At 39.7% G+C, this 17,147-nt stretch overlaps 1 protein-coding gene, 1 long non-coding RNA gene and 1 other non-coding gene across 4 annotated transcripts in view; 1 reads left to right on the forward strand and 2 right to left on the reverse strand.

Annotated features, from left to right (window-relative positions):
* Positions 1-17,147, reverse strand: part of LOC126869081 (uncharacterized) — a 78,488-nt gene that overhangs the window by 38,120 nt on the left and 23,221 nt on the right. The window lies entirely within an intron of this gene.
* Positions 1-17,147, forward strand: part of LOC126869069 (CD151 antigen-like) — a 91,119-nt gene that overhangs the window by 13,359 nt on the left and 60,613 nt on the right. The window contains exons 2-3 of one of the 2 annotated variants that reach the window (XM_050625236.1): positions 14,106-14,203; positions 14,852-14,916. In XM_050625236.1, coding sequence (XP_050481193.1) covers positions 14,873-14,916 — 44 coding nt within the window. In that variant the 5' untranslated portion in view covers positions 14,106-14,203; positions 14,852-14,872. The remainder of the gene's footprint in view (positions 1-14,105; positions 14,204-14,851; positions 14,917-17,147) is intronic. The other variant, XM_050625237.1, reaches the window with a different exon arrangement.
* On the reverse strand, positions 6,576-6,648 carry Trnar-ccu (transfer RNA arginine (anticodon CCU)). Its single transcript has one exon. It is a non-coding gene; the product is annotated as a tRNA-Arg (tRNA).

A 17,147-nucleotide genomic window follows, 5' to 3' on the forward strand; every position in this document is an offset into this window, starting at 1 on the left:
AGATAATAAATTATTAAATTTGTCTGTGGAAAAGTAAAAATATATTTATTTCAATCGAAGAAAACAAACAGTTCGTATTTTACAGTGGTAACTTTGTCAGGTCTATAAAAACCAACATAAATTGTCCTAGTAGTTGTAACTTTATTCCCCGTTTTTTTTATTGCTATAGTCCGAATGTAATTTACATTTTTTCCCCTCTAAAAAATTCCTTCCCTATTTTTCTATTACGTAACCGTTTACTACTCGAACTTATCAATTTCGAGTAATCTTCCAAACGGTCGTCACGTTCGAGAGAGACCCAACATTCTTTGGTGTATTCCTAAGGTGTATCGTTACGAGCGAACGAGACGAAAAAATTTGTTCGACTCCAACGAAAGATCTCATAGCAGGTAAGACAAGCACGTGCGTGGGCGCGTGCCCGTGCACCTTTTAAGGCGCTCATAGAAGCTGGAACCGTTAAAAGCGTACCATTCGGGAAACTGAGATTGCCTCAGACGGTTCTTTTCTTACGTAAAATTCTTCACGGTGAAAATTCTTTTATCGAAACCAATGACCACCGACAATAACCGTCATTTGTCTTTCCAGTGGGAGGAGTGATTTCACGGTTGTCCCTTTAAACGTGTACCTTTTTGACATCCTGTGACTGGCCATTGTTTCTACCTGAAATTTTTTAACAGACCGGACGAAAGCCGTGCAATTGCCCGGGTTATTGTCCGGGGAAAATGGCGATTTTGCGTTCGACTGCACTTTACGCTCGCCTGATCGTATTCTGGTCAGAGATGCAACTAGGTTGCATCATAAATGGGTACACGTAGCCAAATCCGGCCACGTATGAATGTAGGAACACGCGTGTTGGTCACGTGCGGTCCTCTCTGTGTCTTCCACCTCGTCGTTTCGGCAGTATCCTGCACCCGTCTGCGATGTATTAATCGCAACGTTTCGTCCGGGAGTACCCTGTATGGATCACGTCGAAACGTCAGCTGTCCACGATCGTTTCGAAACGTTTACGTCGTTGGAGTCTGCCTTGTAAGAGCGCGCCACGTTTTTCTCCGTGGAAAATGCAAAATGGAAAATTCAGGAAACGAGGAAGCCGGTTTCATCCGAGGAGAACGGTCGATGAGACAAGCACCGTGCGAGCGGAATAAAACTGGACTTGAAATTTCATTTAATTCGAAGAGGAACTCTTCAACGCGAACATCCCATCAATTTTCGCGAATGAAATATCGGCTTCCGTGTCCCTCTTCGCCGCGTTAACGGCTGCTTGTTATTACCAGGGCAGGTGCTATGAATCCCAAAGAAATATGCCGCATTGTAAAATTAAACGACTCTCTAAGGAGCTCTGCCGTCGTGTCTTTTGACCTGTCTCAATAATTCTTCCTCGTATAATGGAAATAAGTACTTTCCGTTTCTCTCCTTGAGAATCGAGGACCGTCGTATTAACGCCGTTGAATTTATCGAGCAAATTGCATCAGAATAGCCGGCGTAATATCGCCTCACGGTATTATCGGTGTTTCGTGCAAGTGTATCTTGAAAATTCATAGCTCAAAGGAAGGAGACAAAGGTAGGAGGTTTTCGTTTGTGCGAATATCGTGTTATTTATAACGATTACAAGCTTGACGCAATAATTTTGGAGGCAATTGTCGGTGGGTTAGGGGGCCGATGCAATCTTTTACTCTAGGAACTATGTACCGCCAGGGCATTCCTACCTGCTCTGCAAATAAAGCCTGTTGAGATTTCTCTGAAAGGACAGAGAATTACGTGCTCAGGCCGACCCACGACCGGATCCCATAATCTGCAGGTACTCGAAGGTAGCATAGGGGAACGCCACCGTCCTGAAATATAGCCGTGGGAGTATAATTTGAGCGGCGTAGTCTCAGCAGAGGGGTCTGAAAATTCAAGTAAACGGGAACGAAAGGAGCGGCACTGGCGAAAAGCCTCTAGACGATTAAACCACGTTTTTAATCATCATGCAGTTTTCATGGGGGAGGGGGGCTGCGCCTGGCTCCCCTTTTATCCAATGGTAGACGAGAGAAATCTCGTTTGAGGAAAGTTTCGATCCCTCTCGGAGATGTGTGTCACGAGAAAGAATTACTCGTTACGCGCTACAAGTCCTTAGGGAAATCCCCTCCAGCTTGCTGGAACTCGTTCCAGGCACCGAACGATCTCTTCCTCCTCCGTTTCTTGAGTTTCGTGTGAACGACGATTTACAAAGTTACCGGCTAAGTACGGCGGCGTTAGCGTAGTAGGCGAAACGATTTCGCAGAAGCACTTTTAATCAAGAAGTTACGGAAGGCCGACTGTCAATGTGTAACCTTAAGAAAAAGTTTCCTTTAAAGTACTTCTTGATTCGTGTATTGCATCGACTAGCTGGCTTGCCTCCTCGCGTTTCCGCTGCTAACATAGACAAAGCAGAGCGTACGATTTAAATGCGCGAACACGAAGAGCCGAGGTGTAAATAGTGGCAGGTCCCGAAGGACGATTCAAGTTGCACAATGAACCAAATAAGCGGTCGTGAGAGCAGAGAAATGCCGTGAAAGTAGCTCGTTAAAGACCGAATCACGTACGACTGATTTTTATCACATCGTGTCTTCCATTCAACGGAACACCGACGTCGCGTGACGAGTTGTCTCGTCGTTGAGCAACACGCGTTAAAACACGACAGTCGATCGTTTCTCGTCTTCCGAGGAAATAGAAAACCATCAGTTGTCCCTTTTGCAGACTATAGACGCGCATTAGTGTTCGTTAGCTTCCTTAGTTTCGTTTCATACGTTAAAATCTTAATTAAACTCATTTACTTTAGACCCGAACGACTAAAATCCCTCGGTACGTATATACTATACGTGTTCGTATCGCGTCCGAAAGCTTCTAGTCCGACGAAGCAGGAGAGAATCGGAGCCTCGAGGATCGATAATTATTTTAATAACATCTCGAGGTCGCTGGTGGAATGTTTGCATCGATCCAGATACATAGTACACAACGGTAAACTCGCCACGTGAAGTAGCTTCGCTAGGAACAACTTTGTTTCTCGTTTTCGCTCGGTTAGTATTAGCAACACACGGTGTCGGGCTATTCAATGATTTTTCTCGTTCATCTTCCCGTTCGTGGAACGAACGCAGAGTTCCGCTCTAGAAGCCACAAGGAGGAATCGATTCAGATACCGTCGATCGACCAATACACGATGTACTCTCGGAGATAAATTTTCCTGCGATACTCATCCTTGATACAACGCCCGATACTCGAGAGGCTTTCCGCTCTCTAATTAGTGTAACGAGCTAACATACCAGGTTAAAATGTCGACTAACTGCGCCGACAAGAATCTTTCGTTGCTCTCGTAACGCTCGCATCAGAATGATACCTATTAGCGACGCTATTAAGAGCACCGATGTTGAGGAATTAATTTAGCCGGTAATTTTTTCCCTGTTTACACTCGCTACCGTTCGAACAAAATTATCATGCTACATCGATCATACGAACTGCTCGTGACCCGTGCTTTTTTTTTTTTTTTGTTTTTTAATTCTACGTGAGAGAAGATCATTTACTTTTTATTCGTTTATTAACGTATAATATAATTCTTGTCGAATTGCCTCGTCACGTATAACATACAGTAACCTGATAATATACCTGATAATCGAGGTTCGCTATAATACTAGCCTCTCTTACACAATTGAGCTAATATCGTTAATGAAACTTATTCGTTACATAAATTACAAGTTAATGAATGTTCTTGTATAACAACGAGAAATTTCATAACAAAACGAATAGTAGTAAAATCGTAGATAAATTTTTAGAAATAACGCTTTCGAATGTTATCGGTTCTGTTTAGTTTTCAATTCTGAAGTTCATTATGATATGACTTCTCTGATCAATTCTGTGTGACTTATACTCGGAAAAGGTTTCTAAATACTTCCGTCAGCCACTGTGTATGCTTATTCTAAATGTACTAATAAGTGTCTCGTGACTTATGGACGTTGTTACTCTATGTACATATCTTCGTTTCTAAAGTTTACGATTTCCCTTCAACTAACGATCAACGAGAAAAATGAGACAACAACAACGATGCCTTAGGTCGTTTGTATAGCTGAGTCTACGAAACGATCGACGTTCGATTCATCGGTCCTTTCGATTCGAAAGGAAGATAATAGTGCTTCCGCCTACACGGCGATATAGGAGAAACAGCGACTGATTATTTGTTGTCGAGGCTGCTCACCGGGTTCTAATATTTTACAAGCTGTTCCGCCAGTCGGCGAGGATTCGCGTAGGTGAGCATAAGAAAGGGAAAGGCAAAGGGTTCCGCTATCAACGCAGGATAGAAAAATATATATATATATATATAGGGAGAGAGAGAGAGACAGACAGAGTAAGAGAAAAGAGAAGCCGAGAGGACTAGGATATTCGAGGTTATGTCACGGTTCATGTCGTGACTCACGATGTATTATTAGTCACCGTTCGTTCTCGTGACTTCCAGGACGAGTAGAAAACGGCTTCCAATTGGCCCTAGGTTCTCCGGAGGACTTCGTTGTCCTCGCAAAGATACAAGATCTTTCTGCTGAAAAATTTGTCGAGTCTCTCACGAGGGAACTCGTCTCGCGTTTCATCGGCCATAGTTTGCTTAGGGTTCGTCGCTCTGTTGATAGAGGGAAAATTGATTGTCGTGTGTGTGTGTTCATTCGTGAAAATGGTCCTGTAATGTGTACTTTGATGTACTATATCTAGGTTATTGTAATAACACATATAACGAATAACACATTACTTCGGTCGGTATTAATTTTGTTGAGAGTATGCACTTGCTTTATTAGATGGTTTTAGTAATAGCAAAAACAGAAAATCGACACACGTCAATTTGTAAGTGACGTCGCGAACGATACACGTCGTGTGGGGTTTGATCTAATGTTCAGTTGGCTTTTGTTGAAGAAATCTTTTCGTTTGAATAATTACTCCATACTGCGGATAACATTTATGAACTTTTACTTTACTTGCTGATCTGATACAACATTTCGTTATCAAGTTACCTTCCGGGCGAATATTTCCCGCCATTTCTTACACAAAAGCTTATTATTCGTTATATTTCATTGTCCATTATTATCCGAAATAATCAAACAAAAGGAAACACTTTGTTCCATATAATTCGTAATATTTCGGAATTTATTTGCATCGAGCATTCTCGTTTTCAATCATATTAAACCATAATTTTCATTTCAAACGAGAGATATCCAAACCTATTCTCACATTAACACATCACAAGCGTGTAGCAGCCAGTCATAAATTCGATAGAAACAAGGATATGTTTCTACTAAATATAATTAGAAATTTATAAACTAGAAACTTTCGACGCGAATTAATTAACGTATAATAATACCACGCGCAATATCCGAACAATAGTTTCCCATATAAAATTGCTCGGAAAGAATCGGCCGTAGCTTATTGATTCTGATATTCTCAAATGGTTATTGTTATCATTATCATCGTTAACGATATTTTTCTCCGCGGAGGAACGTAACGCGATCTCACGCCCAAATGGAGCGATTTTCATCGGTGCATTCATTAGTCGTTGTTGAAGGCGGACGTATGCAAGCGTAGAATTGCAACAGGAAATCTAATCCATTCGTCCCACTTTGCAAATGGTTCGTGGCCTTTGCTCTTATTTAATAAACGGGTCGTGAACGTCGGTGCCCGGCGGGGACTTGCCCGGCAAAGTGACTGCGATTAGACCAATTGAAGCGCCGTTAACCATCTTGCTCGCGAACCCGTCATACAATCTGCGATAATTGGCCCCACACTGATTCCGCTCGTCGACAAAAATCCGCAAAGGAGAAAATGTCCACGTGCACAGCGGATTGAAAAGTAGGGAAATCCTGTCACCGTTTTTGTGTAGCGTTACATTCGCTGTATATTGTATCGATGTTAAAGTAACACGTTGATTTGTTTATAATACGCGTTGACAATACAGTAAGAGGTATTATTGAAATTACGGAAGTATATCCGATACGGTTGTTTGCATGTGTAATTTGTTTATTTATTTATATATTCAGCTTTGCTCATACGTATGGGGAATGGAATTATTAGAAATTGATATTACAATAGCGTATGGTATACGGAATATGTTGATGAGCTGTTATTATGAAATCGCAAAGTTAGCTAGATGTTACACAAGAGAAGCGAGATAATATCATAGGACGTGCCTGTATTGAAATGATAACGTGCAATGAAGCGAATAACTGAAGCATTAGCCACGATTTATGTAAATTATTTTTTTTTTTTTTTTATTATTACCATTTATATCAACGAATCCATAAAGTGAACGTAATAAAAGTAACCTAAGTATCTTTCTTGACGTTGTAAATATTTGTTATTCGTCTGTGATACTAAGCATCTATCGCAGTATATTCGTAGCGATAAGTTTTTTAGCTTTAAGGATTGTCTTAATTGCATTTTAGATTTAGCGCGCGTAAAACGAGTTGAAAATTAAAGAACGTGTTTTCTTTTAAAATTGAAATTACCCAAAGGTACATAATTGGAAAAAATTATTTTAGGGAATGTAAAGGTTAATAAAAATGCTAATTTTGAAATTGTGATTATACCCCTGGTGGGACTCGAACCCACAATCCCCGGTTTAGGAGACCGATGCCTTATCCATTAGGCCACAGGGGCTGGTGTATGAGGGTAGATGTTAACAGCGATAAGAAATAATTTATACAAATTATAATTCAATTATGCTTTCCACTGTATTACGCCACTTTATTGTTAGCGAATTTCTTCTAATATCCGAGGTTTGTCTCTTAAGCTTCATTGGAATAGTTTTCTCATTTATTTTTCTGCATGCTATCAAAGAACGATTTAAAATAAAAAAAGGCTACCTCACTCCACGGATACTCAATCGTATCTTTTTGTCTTTTAATAAATTTTTTAAATCAAAAAGAAAAAGGGGAAATGCATTATTTTTCGTTTTAATTTTTTCCAGCGGACTTTATCGAAACATCCTTTTATTTGTTAAAACGAGAATACGTTTCAAAGATAAAAATTCGAGGTATAGTAGTGTATGATTAATCGCCAGTTCGAAATATCATTCTCAAACGGTGCAAAATGTTACGAGCGTAAAATTGAAAGGGGCTCGGCGGTTTGTTAATGAATCGAAGCAGCGGGTATCTTCATCGGGTAGGTTCTACAATCGCGTCGTTGTGTGCCTGAATGCGGAGTTAACCAAGACTTTTGAAACTAAAATCCTACGGGAGTTGTAACTGATAAGATGGTCTAGCGTTCCTTAATAGAATCTGCCCTCGCAGCTGATGTTCGGCTGACGGCACCAGGTATTAGCTATGTAAGTGAATTGCACTCTGGAGACTGCTCGCGTTGAAATTTCCCTGAAACCGAGGCTAGGGACACCTAGAAATCCCTTGTAACGTAGTTACTTGGCTGCCGCCGTTGGCCGGCAAAATTACGCTCGAGTGTCCACTATATTGTTTGATGACGCTGGCTACGTAGCATCAGTTTTCAAAATTGATTTAGCGCACGTCGTGTCAAGAAATATCGATCGATTCTGCTGCTTCTAAAAATTGTATGTCGTAGAGGAAAAATTCTATTACGTTGAAACCTGCACACATTCGGCGGACTGAGGGTATCGGCGCTGGAAATACTAGGAACGACGAAGTCGGTCAATATTACGTAGTCTTCTCGTTGTCGAGGCAGGCAGTCGGAAAGCCATTGGTTAAAAGCCGTGGAAACGCGGCGATACGTACGTATCATCAGGAGGAAGCAACGTGGTAGAAAAATTGGAAACGTTCCACGAAAGTTTCTTTCGGTACCGGGTCACGGAGATTCGTGTGCGAGCGTTGTCTGAAAATTTTGAAAAAGTACGCTTTCTTTGAGGAGTTTGAATCGAGACGAAGAGCTTTCAAAGTTCCCGAGTCGAGCGATTGTACATACGAGGGCGTTGTAAGATCTTGATTCGAAATGGTATTTTCCGCCGATGGCAAGGCTTTTTCGAGGGAATGTTGGATCGTTTATACGTTTGCTGTTTTCTGTGCGAACTACGAACGTCGATAAGACGCGGTATCTGCTCGTGGCGCGGTTTAAAGCGATGAGCGATTATCCGTACCTACAATAGAACGTCGTCGTTCGAAGGAAACTTTTCCATCGAAATATCGATAGTTGTCACGGGCAGGGTTACACGAAACGCGTTTCAATTTGATTGATGAATGCTGAAAGGGTCGATCTCCACCTATTTTTTCTTTTTTTCCACCCGCGTTTTCGTTTTCATCATTAGTTGAACCACTCGAAACAATTGAAAACTATCTGTAGCTGTAGCTTTTCGAAATATCGATTGGCTCTGAAAATGAAAAAAAACAGATACGAAAAGATGGTCGCGTTTAAGCGAATGGAGTCAGTGGATCGCGTTTCTCCCTCCAAAATATATGGAGATTGAGTTGTAAAGGAGTTTAATTTCCTTTTCTTTGCCCGTAACTGCGAGGACGCGACACCGTTAACCGTGTTTCGTCCATTCGCTTGGCGTATAGTTACACATTCTCTCTTACAGCGCTCTATTTTATTAGCGAGTTTCTGAAAAAGAGGAAAACTACTACGAAGTCTTGCCGGGAGATACGTCCTCCAATGAGACCGAACGTGTTTCGCGAAACACGTTTCCCTTGGCAAAAAAAGACTCGATAAAACGTTATTTGAATAATTGGTCCGGTCGACGTACATCGTATTTAATTAATTAATATTGCCGAGAATTTAGCGCGAAATACCGTTCGCGACGAAATTTTACATATACATATTCAACAGAGAGCGGCTAATTAATGTTTATTTCAAAGTACATATTCATTCAACGCCCCATCTACGGTATTCGCGTTTAACGCATTATACAATAAACGGTTGAAAATTAATAATTGTAGTATTAAATTCCACATTTTGTCAACCAAATATTATTTTCGCAAAGAAAGGTGTGTATGATCCAACGTGATGAATCTATCTTTCGACTAAAACCCTAAATATTTGATTACCCGCGGCAACTGCCAGTAAAATCAGCTACCGAAAATCAATAGAACGGAGAGATCGCTTTATACAGCGATTCGGAGTTGGAATTAAAAGCCTAACATTTCCATGCAAATTTGCTCGCGATGCAAAACCCGAAACAGCGGCAAGAATATACGAAGCTAAAAATTCGCGAGATAAAGGTTCCCTTTGTTTCGGAATTCGGCTAATTTCTTTCGCGCGGTTTTCAACAAACGCGAGAGATCGTCGCGGTAAAAAGAACGATTTCGATCTCCGCGCTACGAGACGAACGAATTATGCAGCTGACTCGCTCATGGAGGACGATTTAGCGACGCGAGACGAGCTGATCGTTCGAAGATTCGTACGAATCGATATCGAACCTCGTCGTGAAATTTGATATAGAGTACCTGAAGTAGGAGAAACTATTGGCTTGGCAACTAAGTGATTGCGGAATTTGCCAATACCACCTAATGATAAAATCCGCAATCACTTAGTTGCCGACCCAATAGTAAGATATAGTAATAACAAGATAGAGTTATTCGACTCACTTGTGCTTCAACGTTATAAAATTCAGTCTTGAACGTTACACAGAACGATGAAACTGGTCGTATACTCTGAGACGGCATTAGTCTCTAATATAATAACGAGGGAATGAGAAATCATCGTGCATTTTAGGTCGAGCAAAAGAAAATGTTAAAAACAAGAAAATGATTTGACTGTTTAAGGTTAAATTGTAAGATATTGAAGTTTAGCTGACTCAAATAACGTAATTTAACCATACGGAGCTTCAGACAGGAAAATAACGTAGGATAACGTTCAACCGTTTAAGAAGGAAGCGATCCACTGAAAGGGTCATAAAACAATAAAGGAGGTATCGAAGCGACGCAAAAAGGAGTTTGGACGATCATCGGCAAATAGTTCAGCAACGAGCGTTCTTTTATTCGGCCAAGCGGCATTCGAGCATCCAGGATCCTTTGATCGAAAACTCGGATATTGTTGACGATTGACGAATAAGAGGTGGATCGATGTGCTTTAGAAGGTCGCAAGAGGGAGAAAAAAACTTCAGCTACCCTTTCATCTTATTTACCTGTTTTCGTGTTCTCTGCTCGCATCTTTGTTTGGCGAATCGCCTTTTTTGATTCGAGCTTTCGGCCAATAGCAAGTACTGCTGGCTATTACTTATGGGTATTAGGATGTTTAATGATATCTAATACGTGAAAATTGAACGTTCTTCGTTGTTCTTATTTTCTATTTATTTTTAGTATACATTTGAAATATGGTGAGTCCATTTTTATTAATTGTTCGATTTTTATGCCACTTGGTGTTTTGACAGAAAGAAGTATTTCCTTGTAAAAATGTGAAATAATCGAAGAATTGATCGACGATGTATACTTTAATCATCTCTTCATCTATGTTTTAAATACAATATTTCTTGGAATCCCTGTGGACCAGTCGGAGACTGTTTGCACCGTCTAGACGCTGTTCTTTCTTTTATTAGTTGAAAAGTTTCGGGAGTCAAGTTTTATTCGTTCCCGATGGAATCGAATTTTATCAGTGTTTCGTGGCGATTTTCGACACGGACAGGAATCCCTGGATGTGCATAATATCGTGAAACGAGTCTGCGTACGTGCTGTGTGAGGAGATGCGACCCGTGAGATTCGCCTTCTGTTTCTCGTTTCTTCTGCGTCGCGGATAATGCAGAAACGGACGAGGCTTTGAGTTCCTGCACTCGCGGTATGAATATGCATCTGTTTACTCGCTATATAGATAAACGATAATTCGTTTTGGTCGTTTGAATATTTTATATTTACGTACATTAGTTATCAACGCTGAATTACTTCCTCTCGCTTAAGAACCTATGAACGATTAACAAAAATATTCTTTATTGCTAACGTAAACTTATGTACATTCATTTGCTATTTTCCAACGTATTAGGCTATAGAGGAAATTAAGAAAGATTCAGCTAGAATTCGAGTCTTTTCCTCGTTTTTTCTTTTTTTTTAAATGCTCGTCTTTTTAGGTAACCAGTTCCATTGAATAGTTTTTGCAAGCTCCAGAGTATTTCATTTCTTGTCTATGTCTTTCGAATAAATTACGATAAATACCGTAATAACTAAGGTAGAAATTAATACGATAGAAATTAAAGGGAAGAGGTAATTTACTTGACTGATCTCCGTACAAATTAAATTCTATGAATCTCTGCTGAGAAACATCGCCGATCGAGTAATTATTTCTCGATATTGCTTTAGAACTATTATTTCTCATCGTTATCCTCGAGCTGTACTGTATTTTACAACTCTTTCCTCGGAGAGTTTTTATGTCGCGAAAGAAATACAGATTTTTCCTCTGTTGCACTTTCGACGACTATCGCAGAAATTGAACGGTTCAAGTTCTCTCAGCCGGTTTATAGGTCTCCATCAGAGACGTCTGCGCCATCCAAAGAGCATTTCTCTTCCCCCATAGAAAAGTTTCTGTCCACGAGAGTAGCGTGTTCAACGCTCAATCCTCGCGTTGCTACAGACGGTTCGCATTAGTGGGTCGTGGCTTATCGCGGTAAATACCGCGGTCGTAAATCTGATCGCGTTTACACGCCGCACCCAGCTTACGGTGTTTACGCTATTCCAGGCGTCATTTGTAGCCCGTGTCGCGTCGCTCTTGGTCACGAAATCGGCTGACGATTCGCGCTTAAGGGTGGCTCATCAGGCGTATTACCGACTCGAAAGGATGGCGCGCGTTAATTCCAAGGCAAATTCCTTCCTCGCTCCATGAACCATCGTGAATCGCGATTCTTCTTTACAACGAGGTGAATATAATCGTATCGTTCGGTTGGCCCTTAACAGGGGAATGATCAACGCCATAAGCGTAAAATCTGTATCAAAGGTGTGAGAAAATGTGTAAGACCATAGGGCTGTTACATATTGTAGAAAAGATAATCTAAGACGTTTTATGAAAAATTTATTTTAATTTTAAGGAGATCTATGATTGTGGATTTTTATATATATTTTTATGAGATTAATGGAATTAGACTATGTAATTAAAGAAATCGATGAAATAGACTTTAGTTACAGATGGAGAAAAACGAGGACTTTGAGTATTTTATATGTTTTTGCATACTACGTGTATTCTATGAATTCTTATATTTTTCAATCTTCTTAACCACGTAATGTTACAGATTTATAAAATTTTAATGAAAAATTACGAATTGATTTTTTTTTTTTTATTACTCTGACGATTGTAGCGTTGAACATGATTACCTCAATGGATAATACTAAAGGTATTATATAGAGATCACCTCTTGTATCATCTCTTACACGAAGATTATCTACTTGAGAAATATGTTCGTTTGTCGTAAAAAGATTTAGGGGCGTGAACAATAATTCGTAGGAGTATTTGATATCAGACACCCACGTTAAGTTTAATAATCTGGAAAGAAAGAAGAACGTGCTATACACGAGTACATTGAACGTAAATTCTCGGCTTCGTATCATTTGCTAATTGCTGAGTTAACGCATTTACTGTATCTATAGAAGACTAGTATAAAAATATAAGAGAAAGTAGCATTAGTTTCATAAGAAAGAATTCAATATCCGTAGGTATTAGGAAATTCATAATACTCGTAGCAGTAAGTTTTATCGCAAGTTGAGATTTCATTGAGGAATATTTCGTACAATATATCAGATATCTCGTTCACTGAACTAGCAAATATTTCACGAAAATTCGACAAAAAAGAAAGATTCTATTACATTGAATCGTTCGATTGCGGGGAAGAATTGCGTTCGTGTTTCGTTGGAAAGTGACTGCATGTCTCAAGTACATTTGTCGAATGGACCGAACCGCACGTAATTGCCGGACGAACCTCTCTGTGTGCACGGCGAAAAATAGTGGACAGGATAGAAAATATGAGGTGGACGAAGGAAGCTGTGGAATCGAAAAAGAACAATTCGAGCCTCTGCTCCTTCTTCTGCTTCGAGATGTCGACCGTTTTTTATAAAACAGATAAAACGAAATTATTGAACAAAATGAAAACGTTTCTGTAATCGCGGATAATGAGTAGACTATATATTATCCTAGGTACAAATTTGAATACATTTATCTACGTATTATTTGTATACCAATACGTAAAGTCTGACTGACTACTTATCAAAGCCCAGACTAAATCATTGTACTCAGAAACGTGAAATTTGGAGATGTATTATACTTTTTTCTATGATGTATGCATGGGATGAAAAAAGATATTTGTAAATACGGAGCCTAAAGAGATAACAGGATGATACAAATTTTTCTACGGGTTTAGTTACACTAAAGTCAGAGGCGTAAAATTTGGCATATGAACCCCTCGTTAAAAATAAACAAACACGTATTTGAGCAAAAAATGCAATCCTTATGGGAGCGAAAAAGGGATAAGTTTTTTTCTCAGAGGATAACCATGTCTGTAAACTTGAAATTCGGCATATGAACTTCCCATCAAAAATAAACAAACACGTGTGTGAGTGCTTTTTTTTTACATTCCACTCCTAAAGGATGTTCCAAAAAGAGGGTAATAAATATATAATAATCAATCAATATGCTGTAGGGGCAAAGTTGTGAGCGGGCAACTAGTGCATTATAAAATATTAAAAGGTAACGATATATATTAAATATTGTCGTTGCATGTGTTTTACATATTTATATTTATGTGTATTTATATGTACCTATATGTACATATCTGTTGGCATAATTTTAAGCAACAACTATAATACAATTGTATAACAGAGATTAATTTCAGTTTAGTATATTGTTCCTTGAACCGTCTACTCTAATTGTAATTTCAAGCTGCAATTAATATTCTGATTACCGCTCATAGTTTCTAAATAATCTATCATAGTTTACCGAAACAATTTTGGTAGGCGACAAGGAGTTGCGCTATTCGTAGCATGATGCAGCTTTCAACTTAACATAAAAGTATATCATACGTCGTGAACGTGACAACCCTTCAACCCTGGATGATCTCTTTCCAATTTCCTATACAAACACACTGGTTACGTTTTTTTGTTATTTCCATTTTAATTCGCTATAAATGATATAATAATTCATGTTATAAACGACTCTAACTTGCCAATTGTCTATGTGCGTTTCAGGATACGTAACCGAGTCGTAACGAGAGGAAATTTTCGAAAATTCTAAAGTGGACATGCGTATCGAAGATTGGCCTGAAGCTGCACATCGATGACGCAGGGTAAGTGTAACACGGTCGTTACTACTCGATCGGGGACAAAAGGAGGAAACGCAATTCGGAGGGTCGTCGGATGAAAATCGTCGCGGAGCTCGGCCGTGTTGCCATAAATGGCGTGGCGCGGGCCAACGAGCACGTTTCTCAAACCATTAGGTGAAAGGCCCTCCTCATTGTGTCTCTTTTTCGCTCTCCTCCCATCGACTCCGTTCCTCTTTCCTCATTAACTTGATTGCTCGATACCTCTCGTGGTAACAAACCACGCGTGGTGTACTTCCTGCTTCATGCGCGTCCTCTACACTGTATGCCGCATGAAAAATGGCCCAATTAATTTTTCCCCTGCAAACCGCACGATTACTGGGGCCGTTAATTGCTACCGCGACTTCGGTATCGACCGTCATTGGAAATTTTAATGCGCTTCACGGTCCATTCGAAGAACAAGTTGATCAACTAAGACTATATTTGTAATCTGGGAACACTTTACACACGTTATATCATTCTATCTGAAAAAAGGTCCCGATTATTGTAACGCGCGTCAGTCGTTAATACATTCGATCTAAAATAAAATAATTACGGCTATAATTCTATCTTTGAAGTAAGATATGTTTTTCGTTGGAATGTTTTGTTTTAATCCTTTCGTTTTTCTTTCAACAGTGACCACACTAATATAACAATATGGACTATATGGGATATAATTCAAACATATTTCAAAAGCTAGGGTAAGCATAATTTTTCAAATAGAATATACAGTTCTATTTTTCACGGAATCTTATAGCATGAAGGATCTTATTGATACAAGAAAAATTGCAAAAATTTAGCAATCTTTTTGAGGCTTACTTTGAGACCTATTGTACTATATTTGATCTCAAAAGGATGAAGTAATAAGATTTGTCCCAGCACGATATTTCATTGCCTTCTGTGTCTTTCTAAAACTTTCGTTGAGACGTGTAAAAACAAAGATACAAGAGCCAGGTCATTGCAATCATGCTAATTGGTATTTCTTTGCAGTGCCAATTAAATTTCAACAAAGTCTTTTCCACGCACGTAATATGCCCATACAAGTTTTCTACGTTTCATATTCAAATATATATTTTCGTACGCGCGCACACATCATTTTCATCACGACGTTCGTTTCGCTTATATTTTACACGTATATTTTTAATTCCATTGTTAAAGTTACTTTGACTTCGAGTGTTTTACAATCCGTATTTCACTACCGCGTATTACGTACTTTTATTCTCCGATACCATCTCGCTTTTATCGCCGGAAATAGAATTATTCCTTACTAAACGATTAAATCCGACAGCCCGCTGCAAATTGATCGACAGAGCATCGATTTTTAGCCTGTTATAATATTTATCCTCTCGGCTGTTGAACCAGTAGTGATGTACCAGGAGAACGAACGAGGCAATATTGCCTTCGGTTTTTCGTGTTGGTGCACACGCATCTGCGAAATTCTATCTGAAATCGTTTCGGAAGCGCAATCGATGATCCGCGTTCACGGTAATATCGGAAGCGGGCGGGAGTTTCGTCGCAGCCGGTCGAGCTCGTTCCTCGTTTTTGCAATTCTTGAAATAGGAGCCAGTCTGAAAAATAACGTCTCTCCTTCGTGTTCGGATATTTAAATGAACTACGCATCATCGCTATGAAACGGTCAGCTTTTTCCGAACGTATAACGAAGTTAGTCGTTAATGGAATGTGGAAATTCGCTGGAATAATTTTTTTGACAAATAACGTCTCCCATGGCGGGATTTTTTTTTTTTTTGCGCACGTTAGTTACAGGACACACGATCACACGTAAATAATTAAAACTCGTTGCCTCGAGAGCGACTATACTCGGCCTGCTAAAAGATTCATCGAGTGAATTCACATACGAGAAGAGCAGAGAAACTGACAAAAAAGAATCGTAGAACTATCAGAAAGCGGAGTTCTCTGGCATTTGTGAATGTAATTATGAAAGAAGATCCACGGTAATCCAGCATTCCTGGAGAAAAATTCTTCGCTCATTTGTCTGCTTTCCGAAGTCCTGCAATGAATAAAACGATGTAACAGACGGAACTTTCGGAGCTCTGTGTCTCGATTAGTTCGCGAGCTCTTGCCTCTTGGTTCGTTTAAACACTTTTGAAAGACGGGAAATTCCCTCTCGCAACGTTGAACGGGTTTATTGTTTAACGTCAGAGAAAAAATGTTGCTTGTTTCCATGTAAAGTACGCTTGTAAAATAAACAAAGTGAATTCCCAACGCAGAGATTCGCCAGAGAACGAACGGTACCCGATTTCTCGTCGTAATTTATTTTGTTTACACGGAATTGTATCGTTTTGGAAAAGAATTATTCTCCCACTTAATTCCATACTGAAAGCAATGGAAGTAAAATACGTTAAACAAACAGCTGGATCGATTCTCCTCGATAATTGTCTATGCGAGAACTATTTCGCGTTTGGCCACAAAATTGATGAAATTAACGCGAGACCGAGGCGGAAGAGGTTTCAGTAGCTGGTTTCATTCATGAGCAGAGAGTTCTCCGCCAATTTCGAGTCGGTGATTTTTTTTCCAGGCTCTTCTAAAATTCCATTTATTCGCGGTAGCGCGAAACTACGCGTATCCTGCCTCGGTAATTCGAACTTCAATTCCACCAGTTCGTTTTTCGGCCGCGTTCGCGTTCTTTCGACGTGCAAAGGCGTTCCACCGTGAAATTCCTCCCTCGAAATTCCAGACTGTCTTTAACGGAGGGGTGCCAACGACGCAGTTTCCCCTACCCAATGCAAGTGTTTTACGATTCAGTACATCATTTTGCACCCACGTGAATTTACACGGAACCTCGATGTAAGCAGAACACATGCCACTCGTTGGATTTATTCCGTACGTTCAGTCAGAGACAAAGAGAAAAAGTACAGTGAAAAAGAAAGACAGATCGAAAGCACCGAAGAGTTATCTAAAAACGATACTAACT

This window comes from Bombus huntii, chromosome 8 (genome assembly GCF_024542735.1).
Source record: "Bombus huntii isolate Logan2020A chromosome 8, iyBomHunt1.1, whole genome shotgun sequence".
Lineage (NCBI taxonomy): Eukaryota > Metazoa > Arthropoda > Insecta > Hymenoptera > Apidae > Bombus > Bombus huntii.